The 19,328-nt window shown below is 46.1% G+C and overlaps 1 protein-coding gene across 1 annotated transcript in view; it reads left to right on the top strand.

The window, feature by feature from the left end:
* Nucleotides 1-10,519: 10,519 nt before the first annotated feature.
* SLC16A2 (solute carrier family 16 member 2) overlaps nucleotides 10,520-19,328 on the top strand; it is a 115,368-nt gene continuing 106,559 nt past the window's right edge. Inside the window, exon 1 of the mRNA XM_006136177.4 lies at nucleotides 10,520-11,021. Coding sequence (XP_006136239.2) covers nucleotides 10,535-11,021 — 487 coding nt within the window. The 5' untranslated portion in view covers nucleotides 10,520-10,534. The remainder of the gene's footprint in view (nucleotides 11,022-19,328) is intronic.

Below are 19,328 nucleotides of genomic sequence, written 5' to 3'. Positions count from 1 at the left end.
AAATGGGTCAGAACTAAAGCTCCTTCTAATTTTTTCCCTCCGTGGATTTTTTCATTCCATGTGCAGAATAATTTTTGTATGTGCACTAAGACGTGCACCACCGGTAAAAAACCTAGATGTGGGTGCTGGACAGCATTTGAATCTCTCCTGAGCAGCAGCACAAGTGCACAACTTACAGGGAACACTGGTAACAACCCACAGATTGAGAACTGCTGCTCTATGCTAACCTAAGCACTTCCTGCTGCTGTGTGCCAGCTGATCAATAAATCCTACGCTGTATTGAAAGGCTGCCAGGAGTCACTGTAAATAGCTGCTGAGGAGCATTGAGCCATGAAGAACATAGAAGTCTCTGAGCAAGACTCTAACACAGTTGGGCTCAATGGGCAGCGCTCATGGCATAAAATAGGAAGGCTGGAGCCCAGGGGCTGTCTCAGAGGTGCTGAGGCTGTGTGGCTTATCCTTAAAGAGAAATGGCACCCCTTGGGGGGGGGGGGGAGATGTCTGATGCACTGAAGGAGTTCCTCCAAGGGACTGTTTAAAAGCCGGGGCATAGCACAGATCCTGAGGATCCATGACACATGTATACAGAACACAATACATTTTTTGCACTTACCCAATAGCAAACTATAAGGTTAATAACTCAGTTCCATAGGATCCCAAAAGTCCAAGCCCTTAGAACCAATATATAACTCCTTTAGCTCTGTTTAAGCAGCAGGCACTTAACCTTGCAAGGGGCCAGCACAGCAGGTGTGGGCAATAATTTTTGATAGGAGGACCACTCCAAGATTTTGGTAAGTGGTCAAGGTCTGCACTTTTCCAGGGGGTGCAAGGTCAGGGATGGAGGATGGGTGCAGAAGGGAGCTCAGAGTAGGGGACTGGGATGCAGGAAGGAGTGTTGGGGCTGAAAGGGAGTTTGGGTGACCTGGGGCAGGGGATTAGGGTGCAGGGTCCAGGAGGGGGTATGGGTGCAGGAGAGGATTCTAGCTTGGAGGAAGGGTGTAGGAGGCAGTACAGGGTCTGGAAGGGAGTTGAGATGCGGGAGGTGCTTACCTAAGCAGCTCTGGCCAACAGCTCAGTGGGATCCTTAGGCAAACTTCCCTGCATGTCAGCAGCTCCAGGCCACTGAAAGCAACAGGCTGTTCTATATGGCTCGCTACTTGGAGTAGGGGGAGGGCTTCGCATGCTGCCCCCACCCCCAGCACAACCTTCCAGCTTCTATTGGCTGGAAAATGGTGAATGGGAGCTGAGAGATTGTGCTGGAGGTGGGGTCAGTGCGCAAAGTTTCTTCTCCCTGCCCATAGTGCAGAGGACCACAGAGAGCAGTCAGTTCCTTTGAGCTGCACGGAGTGCTCACTGCCGCAGGGGCAAGCCACAAGCCAGATTAAAAGGATTGGTGGGCCAGATCTGGCCCGTAGGTTGGATCTTGTCTGCCCCTGCACTAGAGGGATACATGATCACATGCACTCAGCTTGTGTTTTAAACACGTTCACAAAAGTTTTCTGTTTTAAAAGACACTGACAAATTAAAAATCTTATTTTAAGAAACAAAAAAGAACTAAATCAACCTCCCATGTTACATTTTAGCCTCCGGTCTATTGATGCAGAACTGCCACTTTTGCTTACAATCAGTTTGCTTTATGGCTCTCATCCATAGTCCAAGGCTGAAATGTTTTGGCTGCACACACAGTAGGGGAATGCTTGAATCCAAACATAAATCTGTTTTCACTGATCTTTGTTTGTTTGTACTCATTTCCTGGAAAATATTTCTGGTAATATTATGTATCCTAAATCTTTTGCCTAACAAAACATGAGTTTTTGCCTGTGTTTAATGATCTCTCATAAAGATATGGAAAATAATGTTATATCCTAAGGATGCCCACTGTTGTCTGTATTGATCATGAATGCAAGTTCTTTTCACTTACAAAATTTAGCACCACATGGCAATCTTTCACTTAAGATTGGGCTAGTTAGATCCTGCCCCTGCAAAGGGATCATCAGTCCAATTTAAACCATTGGGACTTTGAGCCAATGGGCCTCTGTAAATGTCCATGTTAGGGGATCCCTTAAAAATACTAAGACTGCAGTCCCCAGTCTGGTAAATGGCTCCATGAGGGTGGGCCATGTTATCTTGGGAACTGTACCTTTAAGTGCTTTAGCTTGTTTAGGAAGTGTGTGGGATCAGTGCTGCAGAACCCCATCCTCAGTTATAGAGAGACAACTAGAACTGCATCATGGACTCCAGAAGATCTTTCAGGCTCCTTGAGCTCCGACTGACTGCTGAACATCACATAGTACCAGGAATAAAGAGAAATTACAGAAAATAACCCAGGAGTGTGGCTGGAAGGGCTCACTTGGGTGGGCTCTGACTTCAGGTGGGTGGGCAAGAATAAGGGGGGAGCAGGACAGAAGGAATGAGGGATAAGCCCCAGCTCCCCAACCTTGCTGGCTAGCTGGAGGTCCTGGTTGGCTGGCGGGAGGAGGAGGAGGGGGAAGCCTGGATGTAAAGTGGGTGGGCCACAGCCCACTCAGGCCCACACATAGCTATGCCCCTGAAATAACTCGTGTGGAATGATGGAACTACCGTATTTTCCGGCGTATAAGACGACTTTTGATGTTAAAAAACATCCCCATAAAATCGGGGGTTGTCTTATACGCTGGATATGCGGCTTTGCAAAGCCTGGGGGAAGCCGGCGGCGGGGCAGCTCAGGCGTGCCTGGGATGCCCCGCCGCTGGCTTCCCCCGAGGCTTTGCAAAGCCGCAGAGGGGCTCCGGCAGCGGGGCAGTCCAGGCGCGCCAGGGCTGTCCCGCTGCCGGGGCGTCCTCAGAGGCTTTGCTCCTAGTGTCCCTGGTCTGCTGGAGACGGTCCCCAGCAGACCAGAGGCACCGGGAGTAAAGCCGAAGCGACGGTGGGGTGCCGCGCTTCTGAGGCTTTGCTCTCGCAAAGCCTCAGAGGCGCGGGACCCTGCCGCTGCTGCGGCTTTGCTCCCGGTGCCTCTGGTCTGCTGGGGACCGTCTCCAGCAGACCAGGGACACTAGGAGCAAAGGAGGCGGAGGGGCGCTGGGGTATAAGACGAAACCCTATCTTTTAACTAAAAAATTAGGGGGTCGTCTTATACGCCCAGTCGCCTTATACGCCGGAAAATACGGTACTTATGACTACATCAGAATTACAAACTCTGGGACTAGGAAAGACAACAGGAAGACAGTTAAATCGTGCTTCGCTCTGTCTCTGCAAGCAATGGATGACAGTGAAAAGGAAGCCGATCAGGTGACCTTATCTCTGACAGAGCAAGTTCTGATGTGCTTGATGTGTTTAAGATTTTCTGGATAGCTCAGGCACAAGAGGCTCACTATGAAAACGTGAGGAGTACTAAACTTCAAGCAAAAATGAAACCTTTTATTGCAAGCTATACTTTTACTAGGGGTATTTAAAGAAACTATAAATTTTGTGACTGATCTAATGCTAATGACTATTGGGAAGCCCAGAAATAACCCTTGACAAAGCAATTAGAATTTGCCAAGCAATGGAAGACACCTAGTCCAGGATGAAGCTTATGGCAGGTGCACAGTGCTCTGATACTAGAGACATGATTAAGAATCCAAACACCACAAGAAAAGAGACCTGAGGCATAAAGACTTGTGGCTCTCCAAGGTCATGTCTGCAGTAGTGAACTTACAGCATTTCAGCTCTACTAATCCAGTGTACCATTGTGAAATTGCTCATGTTGCTGCTCTGTGCTGATAGGAGAGAGCTCTCCCATATAGTAAAGCCACCTGAAGAAGCAGCAGTAGCTACGTTGGCAGGAGAAGCTTTTCTTCACACTCTTGAGCATTTTAAGTTTTGCTAACTAAGTGGTAGTACAGACATGGCTAAAGTCAAGCAAGAACAGCACAGAGAGCATATGAGAAAAGATGAAAGAACTGCAGTAGATTATGTCACTTTACAAGACTTTGCAGAGCTGGCACAGCATGGACAAAGAGGATAATGATGGCAGCACAAGTTCAGATTATTATTTACAAGGGAAATGGACAGACAACATTGCAGCAGATGACTGAGCTAGCACATTGAAAGTAAGTGCAACATTTATTGATTTTAAGTTGGACACGTGCCCAAACCAATGGGGTAACAGAAACACTGATATTGACACTGAAAGAAAAGTCACTGATAGTGAAAGGTAAACAGGTAAAACTCAGGGCTTACAGGAGTGAGCCAATTCCCACTAAAGGAATGTGTGAATTGGATGGAGGTATAAATAATAAACTGGAAGAAAAACAACTAGTATTAGTGAAAAGAATATCCGGTATAAGGTTAAAAGCGTGTCAAGTCCTTGTTCTAATCATGTGCTTTCATTAGTGTGTCAAGGGACCAAACAATTGAGAAAGAGCTTGAAGACATTTTCAAGTGGATAAGACAGCTCTCAGCAGAGACAAAACAGATCTGAGGCCTAATATACACTACCGTGGGCCATCAATCTAAGTTACACAACTTAATCTACATGAAATCAACATACTTAGGTCCACTTACTGAGGTATCTTCACTGTGATAAGTCGAGAGCTGATGCTTTCCCGTCAACTCCTCTAATTCTTCTTATTCTGGTGGCAAACTGGAATCAATGGGAGAGCTTTCTGCAGCTGACTTATTGCATCTATACTAGACATAATAAATCGATCACCACTAGATCAATTGCAGACTGTCAATCCAATGGGTAGTGGAGATATGCCCTAAAAAAGCCCAACTCACCCGCCATTCACTCCTGTAAGAAAATTCCTATAATCTTAATCCATTTATTCATGTCTAAATATCAGTGTTACTGAAATTTATGAAGCCTTCATGATCCATTACTAATTTTGAACATTCAGTAGTGGTCTGAAGCAAACCATCAATCTCCTCACTGATCATCTTCTATTATGAAAACTCTCCAGCATTCCTTCAATATTAACTTTGTCATGGTTATTTCCATCTCTATGCTTAGTGTCACTAAAGTACATAAGTTTGCAGCTGATAACTTCTGACATCAGAGTCTGCCTTCCTCAATAATATTTCTAACAAACGTTCTTTTTTTCTGTCCAGGAAATTTCAAAAGCTTCAGTTTTCTTCTTGTCAGCAGCATTCACTTCCCACAATTCACATCCATAAAATGCCGTGGAAAAAATTAGGCTTTTCACAAGTTGCATGTTCATGCATTTTGAGATGTTTCATTTTTCCTCACTTTCCTAAGGGAGGCCCTAACTGAGCCAGCCATTCCTAAAAAAGAGGATAAAAAAGAGATGCAAAGCAATGCCACCTCATTACGCTGGGAATCACAGAACCAATAGAGTGTGCATACTCCTTGGTCATTGAAAAAAATGGTTACAAAAGAATTAGTCAAATATGTAAAAAGGGAACATTTCCAGGGGAGAAATTTGGGAAGAGATGGTTAATACCAAATATTTTTTATATACTAGATACCTCAGCAGGGTTCTGGGTGGCACTCTTAAAAAAAGAGTGCCCACATCTGTGCATGCTAACACTCCTTGTTTTCACAACCCATAAAACACAACAAATTTCTGATAGTAGGGAAGATACGAAAGTCTGCACAGCTGCTGTTTTGTTCTGGAGGGGAAAAAAACAATGAAGCACCTGACCTGACGGTCCAGGCAGAAGAGCAATAGCTGCTGGGCTACAATTAAACAAAAATGTAAATTCAGTTGAACAGAAATAACATGTGGGTGAGAAGCTAACACAGTGGGTACGTCTAGACTACAGGCTTCTGTCGACAGAAGTTTTGTCGACAGATACTGTCGACAAAACTTCTGTCGACAAAGAGCGTCTAGACTACATTGAGTTCTGTCGACAAAGCAAGCTGCTTTGTCGACATGGTAGTGTAGACGCAAAGGACAGTTTACATGCAATAACACCTTCTGTCGACAGAAGGTGTTATGCCTCGTAAAATGAGGTTTTCCAGCGTCGACAAAACTGCTGAGTTCTGTCGACGTTATGTCGACAGAACTCAGCGGTAGTGTGGACGCAGATATAGTTTTGTCGACAAAAGTCCACTTTTGTCGACAAAACCCTGTAGTCTAGACACACCCAGTATGGTGTAAAGGTGAGGAATGATAAGGTTAAAGCTATCAGCAACATACCTGCCCCAATAGACAAGGAAGAGGTACAAAGATTCCTTGGCATGGTGAATTATGTAGGGAAATTGTGCCTAATCCAGCAGTTCAAATCAACAATCTAAGAGTGCTACCGTGCAAAGACATCCAGTGAACACAGACTGCAAATGTTAATAAAGTATATGAAAAACTGAAGGACTTGATTAAAGAGGCCCCAGTCCTAAGATGCTCTGGCACCATCAGGAACCCGGAAGTGCTGGGGCAGCCGGACAGGCTTCCCCCATTCAGCTACTGCTGAAACTGACCAGCAGCTGAATCAGGGAAGCAGGAAGCAGAGCAGCTGGGGTGCTGTCGGGTTGGTCCGGTAGCGCTGCCCCCTATTGCAGGCATCCCTGATTCAGCTGCTGCTGAAACTGACCAGCAGCGGCTGAATCAGGGACTCCTGGGGCAGAGCCTGACTATCGTAAGGGGGGGCTATGAGGGGTCTGGGGTGGCATCCCCTCCCACCCGACTCCGGACCCCTCATAGCCCCCCCCTTCTGATAGTCCGGCATATTTGATAATCCGGCACTCCCTGGGTCCTAAAGGTGCCGGATTATCGGAAGTTTACTGTATAATGGAAACTGCAAAACTAAGTTGTCCATAAATGCTTCCAAGGAGGTATTAACATGGCCCTCTGACCAACAGCATGCTCAAACAGGAGATAAATGGGTGGTGTATCACAAAGGTTAACAAAAACTGGGCATCACTATACTTAAACAAAGAAGGAGGCTTTGACTTCAGGCCAACGGTGTAAAGAGGTGAATGTTTTCATTTATGGGAGGCATGTGTTAGCCGAAACAGATTATCAGTTACTTATTGCCATTGACAGACACCTCCCCACCCCAAGAACAGAGATCATTTTTTCTGCTATAAATATGTGATTTCAAAATCAAATACATATCTGGGAGAGATTAGGGGACTGCAGACATGCTCTCTAGAGCGTTCGACAAAAGTGCAAGGGTGCAAAGTCCAGAGCTAGATTTCGTACATCAATCTAATTAAAAAACCTATCCAGTTTCAGACAAAATGTGATCTGTGACTGCCAAACTAACAGCTCAGGCTAAGACCCTGCATCAAGTGATTAAGGCTCTTAGCATAGAGTAGCCCCTATTACTCATTGGGGGGGAGGGAAGGAATCTCATGCCTAGATGGGATTTTGTTGACACCCTCTTTGTTTAAAGATGGTGATCCCTATGGTGATACAGAAAAGAATAATTAAAAGGAAACATGAAGGTCATTTAGGGGTTGACAAATCTAGAAGGGATAGAAACATTTTAGAAACATCCTCTTTGTCCAAATAAACAGCAACACTCAAAAACCTGTCAAGTCTTGTTGCATATGCCAAAATAAGGCCAAGTCAAGCAAAAGAACCCATGTTGGTAGCATAGGAAAAACTGATCCCACCTGCAGAGAAGTAGATGAAGATTTGTTTACATCGATTGGAAAAAACTATGTACTTGTTCTACGCTATAATTCTCGCTTCCCTGAGATAGCATTACTTAAAGTCACTACAGCTAAATAGCTGATTGTGCATGTCAAGTCTGTTTTTGTTAAACCTGATATACCTGCCATGGTAACATCTGACAATGGGCCACACAGTTCAATGAGCATGAGTTTAAGCAGTTTGCCATGAGGTTTGGTTTAGACATGTAAGTGCTAGCTAGCTCATTGTCTCCAGTCCATTTGTTGGAAAGTGGTGTTAATATAAAAACCCAACTACTGGAAAAGACTGCAGAGTCAGAACCTGACCTGTACTTAGCACTGTTCAATGAAACATGACTCGTTACCTGCAGACATTTAACAGAAAATTGAGAATGAGGGTGCCTGTAATAACAGCCTTTTAAAGTGCTACCAGACTATTTGTTGTTTTTGGAGTTTATCCTGTACAGACTAACTCTGCTACCCCTCAAAAGCTTTTGTGATAATAGAGGCAGTGTTGTTGTAGCCACATTGGTTCCAAATACTATAGAGACAAGGTGTGAGAGGTAATATCATTTATTGAATCAACTTCATTGGTGAAAAAGACTAGCTTTATGGAGAAAAGTTCTGTGTAAGCATGAAAGCTCATTTCTCTCACCAACAGAAGTTTGTCCAATAAAAGATATTAGCTCACTCAATTACTATCTGTAATAAGAAGACACTGATAAAGAGACTAATAAAATTAAAAAAACAACACATTTTGAGACTTGGGCACTGTCATCTGTTAATGAACTTAACCCAATATTCATTTATGCTGGAAATCAAGGCTTCAAACATTAGTGATGTCATAAGGCACAGCCCAGCCAGCAGTCTTATGTTTGTCACCCCCAGAGACATATGCTGAGGGGGAATGGCCAACACCTTTTCCTGCTTCCAGTAGGGAGGGAAAGTAGGACACTGAGTCGTCCACTTTGCCTGAAGGGCTCAGTCAGGCAACAACCAGACAGGTCATGGCAACAAAGCTCCATGAACAAATTGACTGATACTTAAAGGGAGACCCATATGTCCAAGCAACAGTATAAAGCACCCCAGAGATCACTTGAACATTGTTAGTAAATCTAATTAGTAGGCTGGATATAAGTATTTGAAATAATGTGTTACACAAAGGTGTTAAGTGTTACCATTATCAAGATTTGCCTGGGAAAGGAAGCTGTGATGTATTGGGACTGTATCTTTAAATGGTTCAGCTTCTCAGACAGGAAATCTGGGGGAGGAGCACAATAGAGGGCCATGTTTTTGCTGAAAGGCAGTTGGAACAGTGTCTGTCAGTCTATAAGGAAAAGGTTCTCACGTCACACAGTCACTTTAGGCCCAGATTGCTGAAGGCCAGAGACCCTACATGTGCTCCAGTTTCAATGAAGTCAAGGAGTTCTGTGCTGGTGCAGGAGGTCTATAATCATTTGCAGGAAGAGGGGCTTAAGTGTGAAAGCTCAGTGGCTCAGAGAGAGACCCTTCAGGTTTAGGAATTTCTGTCTCCATTTGCCCTACTATGTAGGCATGGGAACAAACCCAGGGCCTGATCTTATGAATCCCCATGCTGAGGAGTAGGTTCTCATGGGACCACCTGTATGTAGCTGTTTGCTGGATGAGGCCCACAGAATATCTGGTTGTCTATACAGGCCATGCACACCTCTGGCACTGTATGGACCATGGCACATCGCTAGCTGTGAATCTGGCAGCCATCGAGCCTCAAGTTCATCTGCTGAGCTGGCCCCTAAAACACCTCACTTGCCTTGGGGCGCTGCGACTTCTGGGCTGCCCCCAGGCACCGGGGGTGGGAAGTGGGGCTCTCAGAAAGAATTCTGCTGCAGGTAGCAGGGCGATTTCCTAGCGGGCTGCCCCATGTTGCTGAGGAGGGGTGGGGAGGGAGAGACTCTGCGCCATGCAGCTCCACCAGCAAAGTCCTGCTTGGTTTCCAAAGCGGGAGGGGCCGGGTGAGCGGCCTGCCTCTGACAACGAACTGCTCCGGGCCTGAGGCTGGGTTTGCGGGCCGGGGCTGCTGGATTACACTCTGGGGGAATGGGTGGTTGGTTGTTTTTAAAGCTCACCCCCTTCCCTCCCCTCCGGGCAGGGCCAAGTTAGTCATTAGGCACAGGGCCTAAGGCCCACGACACTTTTAGGGGCTCATGAAAATGTTTTAATTTCTTTTAAAATCAGAAGAAAAAAATGAACTTTTAGGGTCGAAGAAAATGTTTTAATTTTTTTCTCGCATCAGAAAAAAATGAAACTTTTAGGGCCTATGAAAATCTATTAAATTTTGCCTAAAACAGAAAAAAAATGTATTTAAAGTTATATAATTTTTTTTTATGGAGGGAGGGGCCCACGAAAGCAAAAGTGCCCAGGGCCCACGAAAGTCATAATGCGGCCCTGCCCCCAGGCCAAGCAGGAGCAGGCGATGTGCTTCCCTCTGCATCCCGGGGGGGGGGGCGGCCAGGGCGCTGCTGCCCCTTGGACTCTCTGCATGGAGATGTGCCCAGCCTGCGGGGGCGCTGCCTGCCCTGGGGGAGCGGCCGCGACCAGTGGGGGTCCCGGGGTTGCGCCCTGCGCGCGCGCGTGGGACCCAGCCAGCCCGCCAGCAGCGGGACCCGCCGGTTCCTTGCGTTGTTTACTGTGGCGGGGAGGGTGGGCAGGAAATGGAGGGGGGCGGGGGAAGCTGGAAAGAAGCCCCCCCCTCCCCCAACACCAACTGTTCGTGCAAATCAAGGTCCAGGCACCGAGTCGGGTCCGCGTGTCGCCGGCCGCCAGGCGCGGCTGGAAAACGCCCCTCCCCCGGCGCACGGCTGAGCCCGACCCTGGGAAGAGGAGGCGGGGGGGAGCTTGTACCGCGTCTTCCCCCGCCCCCTCCAGTTTGGGGCCGGGCCCCGCACGCACTAACCCGCCGGCGGCCAGGGAAGGGCGCTGCGCGGCGGCGCCCTGGAGATGGAGGAGGGTCGGGCTGGGGGCGGAGAGGCGGGGAGGAGGCACCAGGCGGCGGCTGCGGCGGCGGGCGGGGGAGGAGCCGGCGAGCCGAGGGATGACAGGGGGAGCGCAGGGGGAGGGGGCCAGGGTATATGGGACCAAGTGCGGGACGCGATCCGCAGCCGGGATCCGCGAGGTAGCGGCGGCGGCTGCAGCCCCTGCCCCAGCCCGGCCGAGATGGCGCGGCACAAGCAGGAACAGGCGCTGTCCGAGGAGAAGGGGCCCCAGGCAGAGGAGGATGGCGAGGCAGCCGGGGCCAAGGGGCTGCAGGGGGCCGAGCCGGGCTTCCAGCCTCCCGAAGGCGGCTTCGGGTGGATCGTGGTCTTCGCCGCCACCTGGTGCAACGGGTCCATCTTCGGCATCCAGAACTCCTTCGGGATCCTGTACGTGATGCTGCAGGGCGACCTGGGCGACGGCGAGAAGGACCGCACGCTGGAGTTCAAAACAGGTGAGCGGGAGAGGGCGGCCGGTGGTGTGTTTCTAGCACCCCGGCCCCTGAGCGCCATCTGGAGGGGCAGAGCCTGGGAGCGGAGCGGGGCTGATGGGAGGCGGCAGAGGGTCGGGGGCTTGCCCATAAATCACCCGTAACCAGATCTAAGTTCTTCCTGGGCCTGGCACCACAAAGGGACCCGTTTGTAACTTGGGGGTCAGTGAGATACCTTCCCCCGGGGACAGGGGTGCCCTAAGAACTCATCTGTAAAAGTATCATGTTTAAATAGACCTCACGTTTAAATAGGAGCAAGTTCCAGTCCAGGCTGTCACTCCTGCAGTGCTCCTGCCAGCATCGGTGCATTGGAAACTCCCCTTTTTGCTGCTGGGCTTTAGTTGTTTTATATCAGAACCTGCAGCTCTTTAAACAAGAGGAGTCTCCTTGTAGCAGATGTAACTTGGGGGAGAGAGGAAGTCTGAGTTATAATCAGTGTATTAAATGTCTTTCATCCCTGTAAAGATATCACTAGACTAATGAAAACCAAATCGAATAGAGCCCGGTTACTATTCCAGAGTAAAACAAGCATTTCCAGAAAGAGGAAAGGCTGGGAATATTTTACAGGGGGCATGGACCGTGTTAAGGTTGCGTAGGTATTCTGAAACTTTGTTTATCATTGGTTTAGAATTTACACCTTTGGACTGAATTACAGTACCAGACTTCTTTTGTACCTAAAGGTGAATCTTTTGGGAAATTATCAGTTGTCCCTCCCCCACCATGCATTCATATGCGAAACAAAACAAAATAAAACCCCAAACAATTTAGCTGGTTTTTTTTTACAGGATGGCTGAAGTGTACATTTTGTGTATTTATATTAAAAATATTCTGGTACTAATTGTCCAGCCAAATAGTTCCATGTTATCACAGGAACACAGGTATTGTTACTAGCTTTCTTCTTTCTTAAAAAAGAAAAGAAACAAAAACAACAAACCCTGCCTAAAAAGTTGTTTAAAAAAAAAACTTAAGAGACTGTAGAATTGCAATGAAGCACAAAATGGTCAAAAAGAGTTAAGATTACGCATGTAAAGTGCCTTGTGTATGCCCATTAGCTGATTAATTAGAGAAGTTTTCAAATATAACAGTATTTTTCAGTCTTTTGTGTATCGTGCAGAACAATGCATGCCAGTTAGGTAGACCATTAAAGGAAATTATATGAAGAGTACACTGTTAACTTTCTTACACAAAATACTACAGAATAAAAAAGAAAATTAGCTGACACATATAGGTCATCCGACTTTTTTCCAAGCTCAACGAGCTTTTTTAACTGGCCCCTCCTCTGATTTATACCCCAGGAAGGCTGAGTTCTGAAAAACCCCTGTTAGTAACTTTAATCCCTTTTCAATAGGGATATTTAGTAAGAAAAGTTAATAGTAGGCTGAAGTTTGCAGGATTGAAAAGATAGAAAAGAACCTGTACCTAAGTCAAGTATTATTTGTTTATATTATGGGAACAGCTACAGGCCCCTGCTGAGATGATGGTTATATTGTGCTAGGGGCAGTCCCTACCCAAAAACTTATTATCAAAATAGACAATACATATAAGTGTGGGAGAGAAAACACAGACTTAGAAAAGTGAAATGACTTGCCTGAGGTCAGAGAGCAGGTCAGTAGCTCAGAATGGAATAGGCTCTCGTTCAGGGTGGCCTAACCTCTAAAGCAGTGGTCACCAAACAGTAGATCGTGATCTACTGGTAGATCTTGGAGCCTCTGATAGGTGATCCTGACTGATTCTGCCAAGAGGCTATCAAGTGCCTGCACTTCAGCTACCCCTCCCCCTGCTGCTACGCACCTCCTGCCCTTTGCCTTGGAACTGCCTCCCCCCCCTCCCGGGAGCAGAGGGAGAGGAGGGGGCTGATGTAACGATGCCCCTTCTCCCACCCTGTATCCCATCTTCACAGAGCAGAGAGGGAGCACAACAGGACTTGGGATGGAGTTTGCTGCCTGCTTTTGGGAGTGGTACAGGGCCAGGGCAGGGGTGAGCCTGCTTTAGCCCCATTACACCACCAACCAGGAGCCACCTGAGGTAAGCAGTGCCCAGTCAGAGCCCACGTCCTGAAACCCTACACCTGTCATGAACCTGCTCCTGCACCCCAAGCCTCTGCCACAGCCTCCCTGCATCCAAAAACACTCCCAAAGCCTGCACCTAGAATCCCCTCCAGCATTCCAACTGCCTGCCCCAAGCTCAGCTCAGAGCCCCTCTCACACTCTAAATCCCTTAATCCAAGACTAGAGCCTGCACCCCAACCTTCTGCCTCTGCCTAGTGAAAGGGAGGCAGGATGGGGGAGGGAGGGAGAATGGAGTGAGCAGGCGTGGGGCCTCAGAGAAGGGGCACAAAGGAGGCGGGGGGCAGGGGTATTTAGGTTTGAGGTAGATCTTGGATTGCACTTAAATTCAAAAAGTGATCTTGTGCTTAAAAAGGTTGGAGACCACTGCTCTAAAGCCAGTGTTTCTCAATCTTTTTAATACTAGGGACCATCTTATTGCCTTCCTAAACTGTGTCAAGGAGATTCAAAGGGCCAGCACTGGTCAATGAGAAATCCTGCTCTTGAGCACATCACACTGATGTGCTAAATATTTGAGTATTGAAAGAAATTACAATATGCTGCTACACCGCTTAGATTCTAGAATTAATGGCATGATATTGTTGAGAAATAATATCATGTTATTAAATATGGTCAGATAGTGCATATCGACATGGTGAAGAGATAAAGATGTATGGATAACCTTTGCATTGTCACTTCTAAGGCATTAACAGTACAGCGTTAACATAGGTTGTCTTTTAAATTATAAATAGTGGAATACATGATGCATCTCCGTATTTGTATTCTTAAGGAAAATCAGCACTTAGTTATCTGTTTCCTTCTTGTGATCATATCAACAAAACCCGAAGTGCAGTTTCAAAAGAGAAGATCTAGCTAAAGGTATTGACAACTGAAGTTTTGTGGTTAAAGAGATAAAAATCTCTGCCATGGGCATGTAGGATCTGGGCCCTGTTTCTTCTAAGATTTGTTGGAGAGTGTGTTTGTGAGTATCCATACAGAGACCTCTAGAAAGAAAGAAGCCAACATGGATGTCTGAGTCAATCCAGCACTTTGTAATTAAATTGTCTATGTGACAAATGTGCATTTTGGCCTATGAGCTTAGCAAAGAGGCCATTAATAATGTATATCCTTTACCTGTTAGCCTAATATTAAAATTACATGTGAGTATGCCTGTTCTCACTTGCTTTCCAGTCACTGGACATGTATGTGATATACTATGTACTAAACATGCATATGAAATTCTAGCTTGCAGGGAGAAGGGAATGACTGCTCACATGCAATGGAGGATTATTTATTTATTTAATCATCTATTTATTTAGCTCTTGGTATTTTGGCATTTAAATGTACAGGCTTAGAGAAGTCCATATACCTGCAATTCCAGCAGCCTGCTGAAATCCCTGTGCGCTAACACTTGAAATTGGGGCTCCCTAGGTCAGCAAGAGGCACATCTGGATAGAGAGTAGAGATGGAGACCTGCTACTCTGCTTCATATATTCTACTCAAGTGGTCACCAAACAGTAGATCGTGATCTACTGGTAGATCTTGGAGCTTCTGACAGGTGATCCTGACTGGTTTGGCCAAGAGGCTATGAAGTGCCAGCACTTCAGCTGCCTCTTCCCACACTGCTGCGCACCTCCTGCCCTTTGCCTTGGAACTGCCTCCCCCATCCCGGGAGCAGAGGGAGAGGAGGGGACTGATGTCAAGATGCCCCTTCTCCCACCCTGTATCCCATCTTCACAGAGCAGAGAGGGGGCACAACAGGACTTGGGATGGAGTTTGCTGCCTGCTTTTGGGAGTGGTAGAGGGCCAGGGCAGGGGTGAGCCTGCTTTAGCCCCATTACACCACCAACCAGGAGCCACCTGAGGTAAGCAGTGCCCAGTCAGAGCCCACGTCCTGAAACCCTACCCCTGTCATGAACCTGCTCTTGCACCCCAAGCCTCTGCCACAGCCTCTCTGCATCCAAAAACACTCCCAAAGCCTGCACCTAGAATCCCCTCCAGCATTCCAACTGCCTGCCCCAAGCTCAGCTCAGAGCCCCTCTCGCACTCTAACTCCCTTAATCCAAGACCAGAGCCTGCACCCCAATCTTCTGCCCCTGCCTGATGAAAAGGAGGCAGGATGGGGGTGGGGGGGAGAGAGAGAGGATGGAGTGAGCAGGCGTGGGGCCTCAGAAGGAGGCAGGGGTATTTAGGTTTGAGGTAGATCTTGGATTGCACTTAAATTCAAAAAGTGATCTCGTGCTTAAAAAGGTTGGAGACCACTGTAAATCTCCTCCATGCTTGGATAGCTTCAGTGAATTATACCTGCTATCTAACACTGCTAGAAGCAGCACTGACTCAGGCCCATAGCTTCAGTTCCCGTCCATTCTGACAAGGAAAATGATATGTGGCTGTATGGGCTACCTGCATGCCACCTCCCTTCTCCCACTCTTGTTAGCACAGATCACCTCTGTCCCTCCCTACTTACAATTACCAATCCTGTGGCAACTGCTTACTTAGAGAGATTATCAGGAAAGAATTTGTAGCAATTTGAAAGCAGCTAAGTGTCATGGCCTTCCTGAAAAGAATCACACTATCTATTTATGCTCTACATTTCAGCTCCTTTCTGAGCTAGAAACCGAGAGCAAAAAGTGTGTGTGCGCAACCTGACAGCTTCCCATATAGACTACCACCAAGTATTCCACAAACCACTGTGTGAGAACCCCAACTGATTAAGCACAAGACTAAGAGTAACTCGTGTGCACTAATACAGGTATGACACCAAGTCACTTTGTGGCCATGAGCAAGTCACTTAACCTTTCTGCCTAAGTGTCTCCATCTCTAAAATGAGGGTTAATACTTTCCTATCTCATAGGTTTTTATGACAATGATGCAATATTTCAAGAGCTCTTTGAAGGTGTAAAGGCAGAGTAGTATTCCAGCCAAGTTATACTTCTGAAAAATAGGGCTTATATGTACAGGCAGTCCCCGGGTTACATGGATCCGACTTACATCAGATCCCTACTTACAAACGGGGTGAGGCAACCCCGCACTAGCTGCTTCCCCCCAGCAGACCAGGGAGATGCGAAGCTAGCGCCCCCGCCAGCAGACCAGGGAGACGCGGAGCGGCTTTTCTCAGCAGACACCTCAGCTTGAGAATAAAGGACTGAGGGAAGTGAGGTGTGGGAGAATAAAACTGAGCTCTGGAGAAATGTTTGGCTAGAGTTTCCCCTACAATATGTACCAGTTCCGACTTACATACAAATTCAACTTAAGAACAAACCTACAGTCCCTATCTTGTACGTTACCCGGGGACTGCCTGTATATTAAAAAGGTACTGACTCAAACTAAGCAACTGCAGGACAGATGGCTGTAATTATAGAGGTTTATTTCTTGTTTGCGTTGCATTCTCTTGTTTTTGATCTTATAAAATGTAGAATTCTTGGAGTTCAAATTTAGGGTCAAGTTGTAAAAACTACCTTCTTTCAACAACACACTGAATGCATAGCTCCTTTGTTTAAAGAAATATACCCTTGAGCATATGTAAACAAGCAATCCAGTGATGATCAGCATATACTGCTGTGAATATCCAGCACACCCCTACATGCAGCAGGAGACAGGACTTTATAATGAGACACGTTGGAGGTTTTTCAGTTTGTGGAGGGGGAGGAGTATTGAAGAGAGAAATTGAAGTTAGTATAAAATCTTCACTGAAGCAAGCAGCAGAAGTCAGTCACTTCTAGCAGATGTGGCCTATAAAAAAGCGTGGCGCAATAATGTATCTTTGGGATACCTAAAAATGGTAGTGTAATGGTGATTTAGACAAACTAGTATCTGTGTTAGGCATTTCCATGCAGAATGCCCTCCACCAATTAGGGTTTATAGAATATTCAACAGAGAAAGGAAAGAGAATTTAAAAAACACCGGTTCTCATTAGGTTCGTTAAAGACTCCCTAGCAGGCTTCATGGAAGTGACTGACTGACATTGTGACCTTCGCTGAGTTTCCTCTTAGGCTGTGTGTACACTGCCTGCTTTTGCTGGCGGAGAGTATGCTAATGAAGTGCTCATTAGCATTTGTCACGCTGTCATTAGCATGTTCTCTGCCCGAGGCTTTCAGGACAAGAGGTTTTTGCGCAAAAACAAGCAATGTAGATGGATCCGTTTTGCGCAAAAACTCCTTTTTGTGCAAGATCTGTATACCTCCTTTTTTGAGGCTTAAGGATCTTGTGCAAAAGGGAGTTTTTGCGCAAAACAGATCTGTCTACATTGCTTGTTTTTGTGCAAAAACCTCTTGTGCAAAAAGCCTCGGGCAGAGAATATGCTAATGACAGTGCAACAAATGCTAATGAGCACTTCATTAGCATACTCTCTGCCAGAAAAATCCTGCAGTGTAGACATAGCCTAAGTGTCTGTTTCTTCTTCTGCAAAAAGGTTTTGTAAGAGGGTGAAATGGGGATTCCTTTCCCATGGAAATGGGTGTTGGAGCAGTGTCTTAATGCACTAGCTTTTACCTTCTGGGGAAGCAAACCTAGCCAGGATAGCAGTTCTTCTAACGGGTCACTGAGCACTGGGTCTTCAGGGCCCCAATAAACCCTTTTAGATTGGAGGCTCTTAAACATGGACTCTGAGAGGTGCCTAGCTTTATTTAAATCTGAGACCCATTTTAAAATGTGACAGCTAAAGAAAATTAGATTTAAAAACCCTAGCCAGTTCTGGATTCTGCATGTCAGATGGGGATGTCCCACCAACATGGACATAGTTGAGGCAACCAAGAATTCACAGCTGGTGTCACCCAAGCACAAGTAGTGTCCCTGATATGTGGGCAGCAAGGTGCATTTGGAAGGAGCAGCACCTGTTCCCATTGGGATTAATTTAACAGAAAATGTCAGTTGTGCACATTACTTGTGGTTAACTTAAGTTCAAACTTGGGATATAAAATCCCATTTAATTGCTTAAATGGGTTGGAGAGCCCCTGTCCATAGCAAGCCTGCATGGCTGGAGCAGCCCCCTACCCACGGTGGGTAGGGAGCTCCTCCAGCCACCACTGGTCAACCGGTTAACCTTTCACATCCCTAGTTCAAACCTCCACTGTGGATGTGCCATGTGGAGACAGGAAACTGCCTGCCTGTCTGAAAGTGTATCTTGTTTTTATACATCCACTGTAGGTGTTGCAGTTTCAGGGATTTAACAAGAACTAGCAAAGCAATTAGAAAGGACCACATTGATTTTTTTCCCCTCCCTTTTTATTTATTAAAGTAATCTAGATACAGATTAACTGTGTTTGTTTTAAAGTTTGTTTCATTTGCCTTGAAACAGAAACTACAAGCACTTTGATAAATGAACTGTAAAGTTAGTCTGGTTTCATCATCGCGCGCTCAGGCTACATCTACACTGCACAGTTATTTCAGAATAAGCTATTCCAGAAAAGTGATTCCAAAATAGCTTATTTCGAAATAGCACGTCGATACTGCATAGAAGCCTCAAAATTAGTCCAAGGCAGACTTCCCAATATAGACGTGCTATCTCGATTTAGAGCCCCAGGAGAAATAACTTAGAATGGCCTGGTGAGAGGCTATTTCAAAATAGCAGAAGTGGAGTATCTACACACGCCTTCTTTTGAAATAGCTATTTCAGAATAGGCATTATTTTTCATAGAATAAGGTTTATAGAAGTCAGAATAAGCTGTCTTTTAATTTGAAATTATTTCAAAAAATAAAGGAATTGCTGTGTAGACGCTTGCATAGTTATTTTGGAATAATGGCCATTATTCCAAAATAATTTTGCTGTGTAGACACACCCTCATAGCCCTGATCTACACAAGGGTGTTATTTTGAAATCCCCCCCATCCCCATATTTTGAAATAATAAGCAGAGCATTCATACTACCAAGCCTGTTATTTCAAAATAACAGGCTGGTTATTTAGAAATTTGTACTCCTGTGTTCCTCAGGGAATAATGTTTATTTCAGAATAGTTCTTTCAAAATAGTGTGGATGCTCCGCTGCTACTATTTTGAAATAACAACTCACCAGAGTAATTTGAAGTAATTACTCCCCGGTGCTTCCTGGGGCTCTAAGTTGAGGTAGCACCTCCACATTAATAGCGCCTGCCTTGGACTAGTTTCGATGCTCCCTCGTAGTGGGAACATGCTATTTGAATTTTGTTATTTTGAGAGTTATTTCAAATTTAGTTATTTTGAAATAATTTCCTAGTGTAGACAGTTCCATACGTGCCTCTGTAGCTTATTC

The sequence above is a fragment of the Pelodiscus sinensis genome, chromosome 13 (genome assembly GCF_052426305.1).
Source record: "Pelodiscus sinensis isolate ZL-2025 chromosome 13, ASM5242630v1, whole genome shotgun sequence".
Lineage (NCBI taxonomy): Eukaryota > Metazoa > Chordata > Testudines > Trionychidae > Pelodiscus > Pelodiscus sinensis.
Note: the sequence above shows the minus strand (reverse complement) of the source record. Positions and strands in the feature narration are given on the sequence as shown.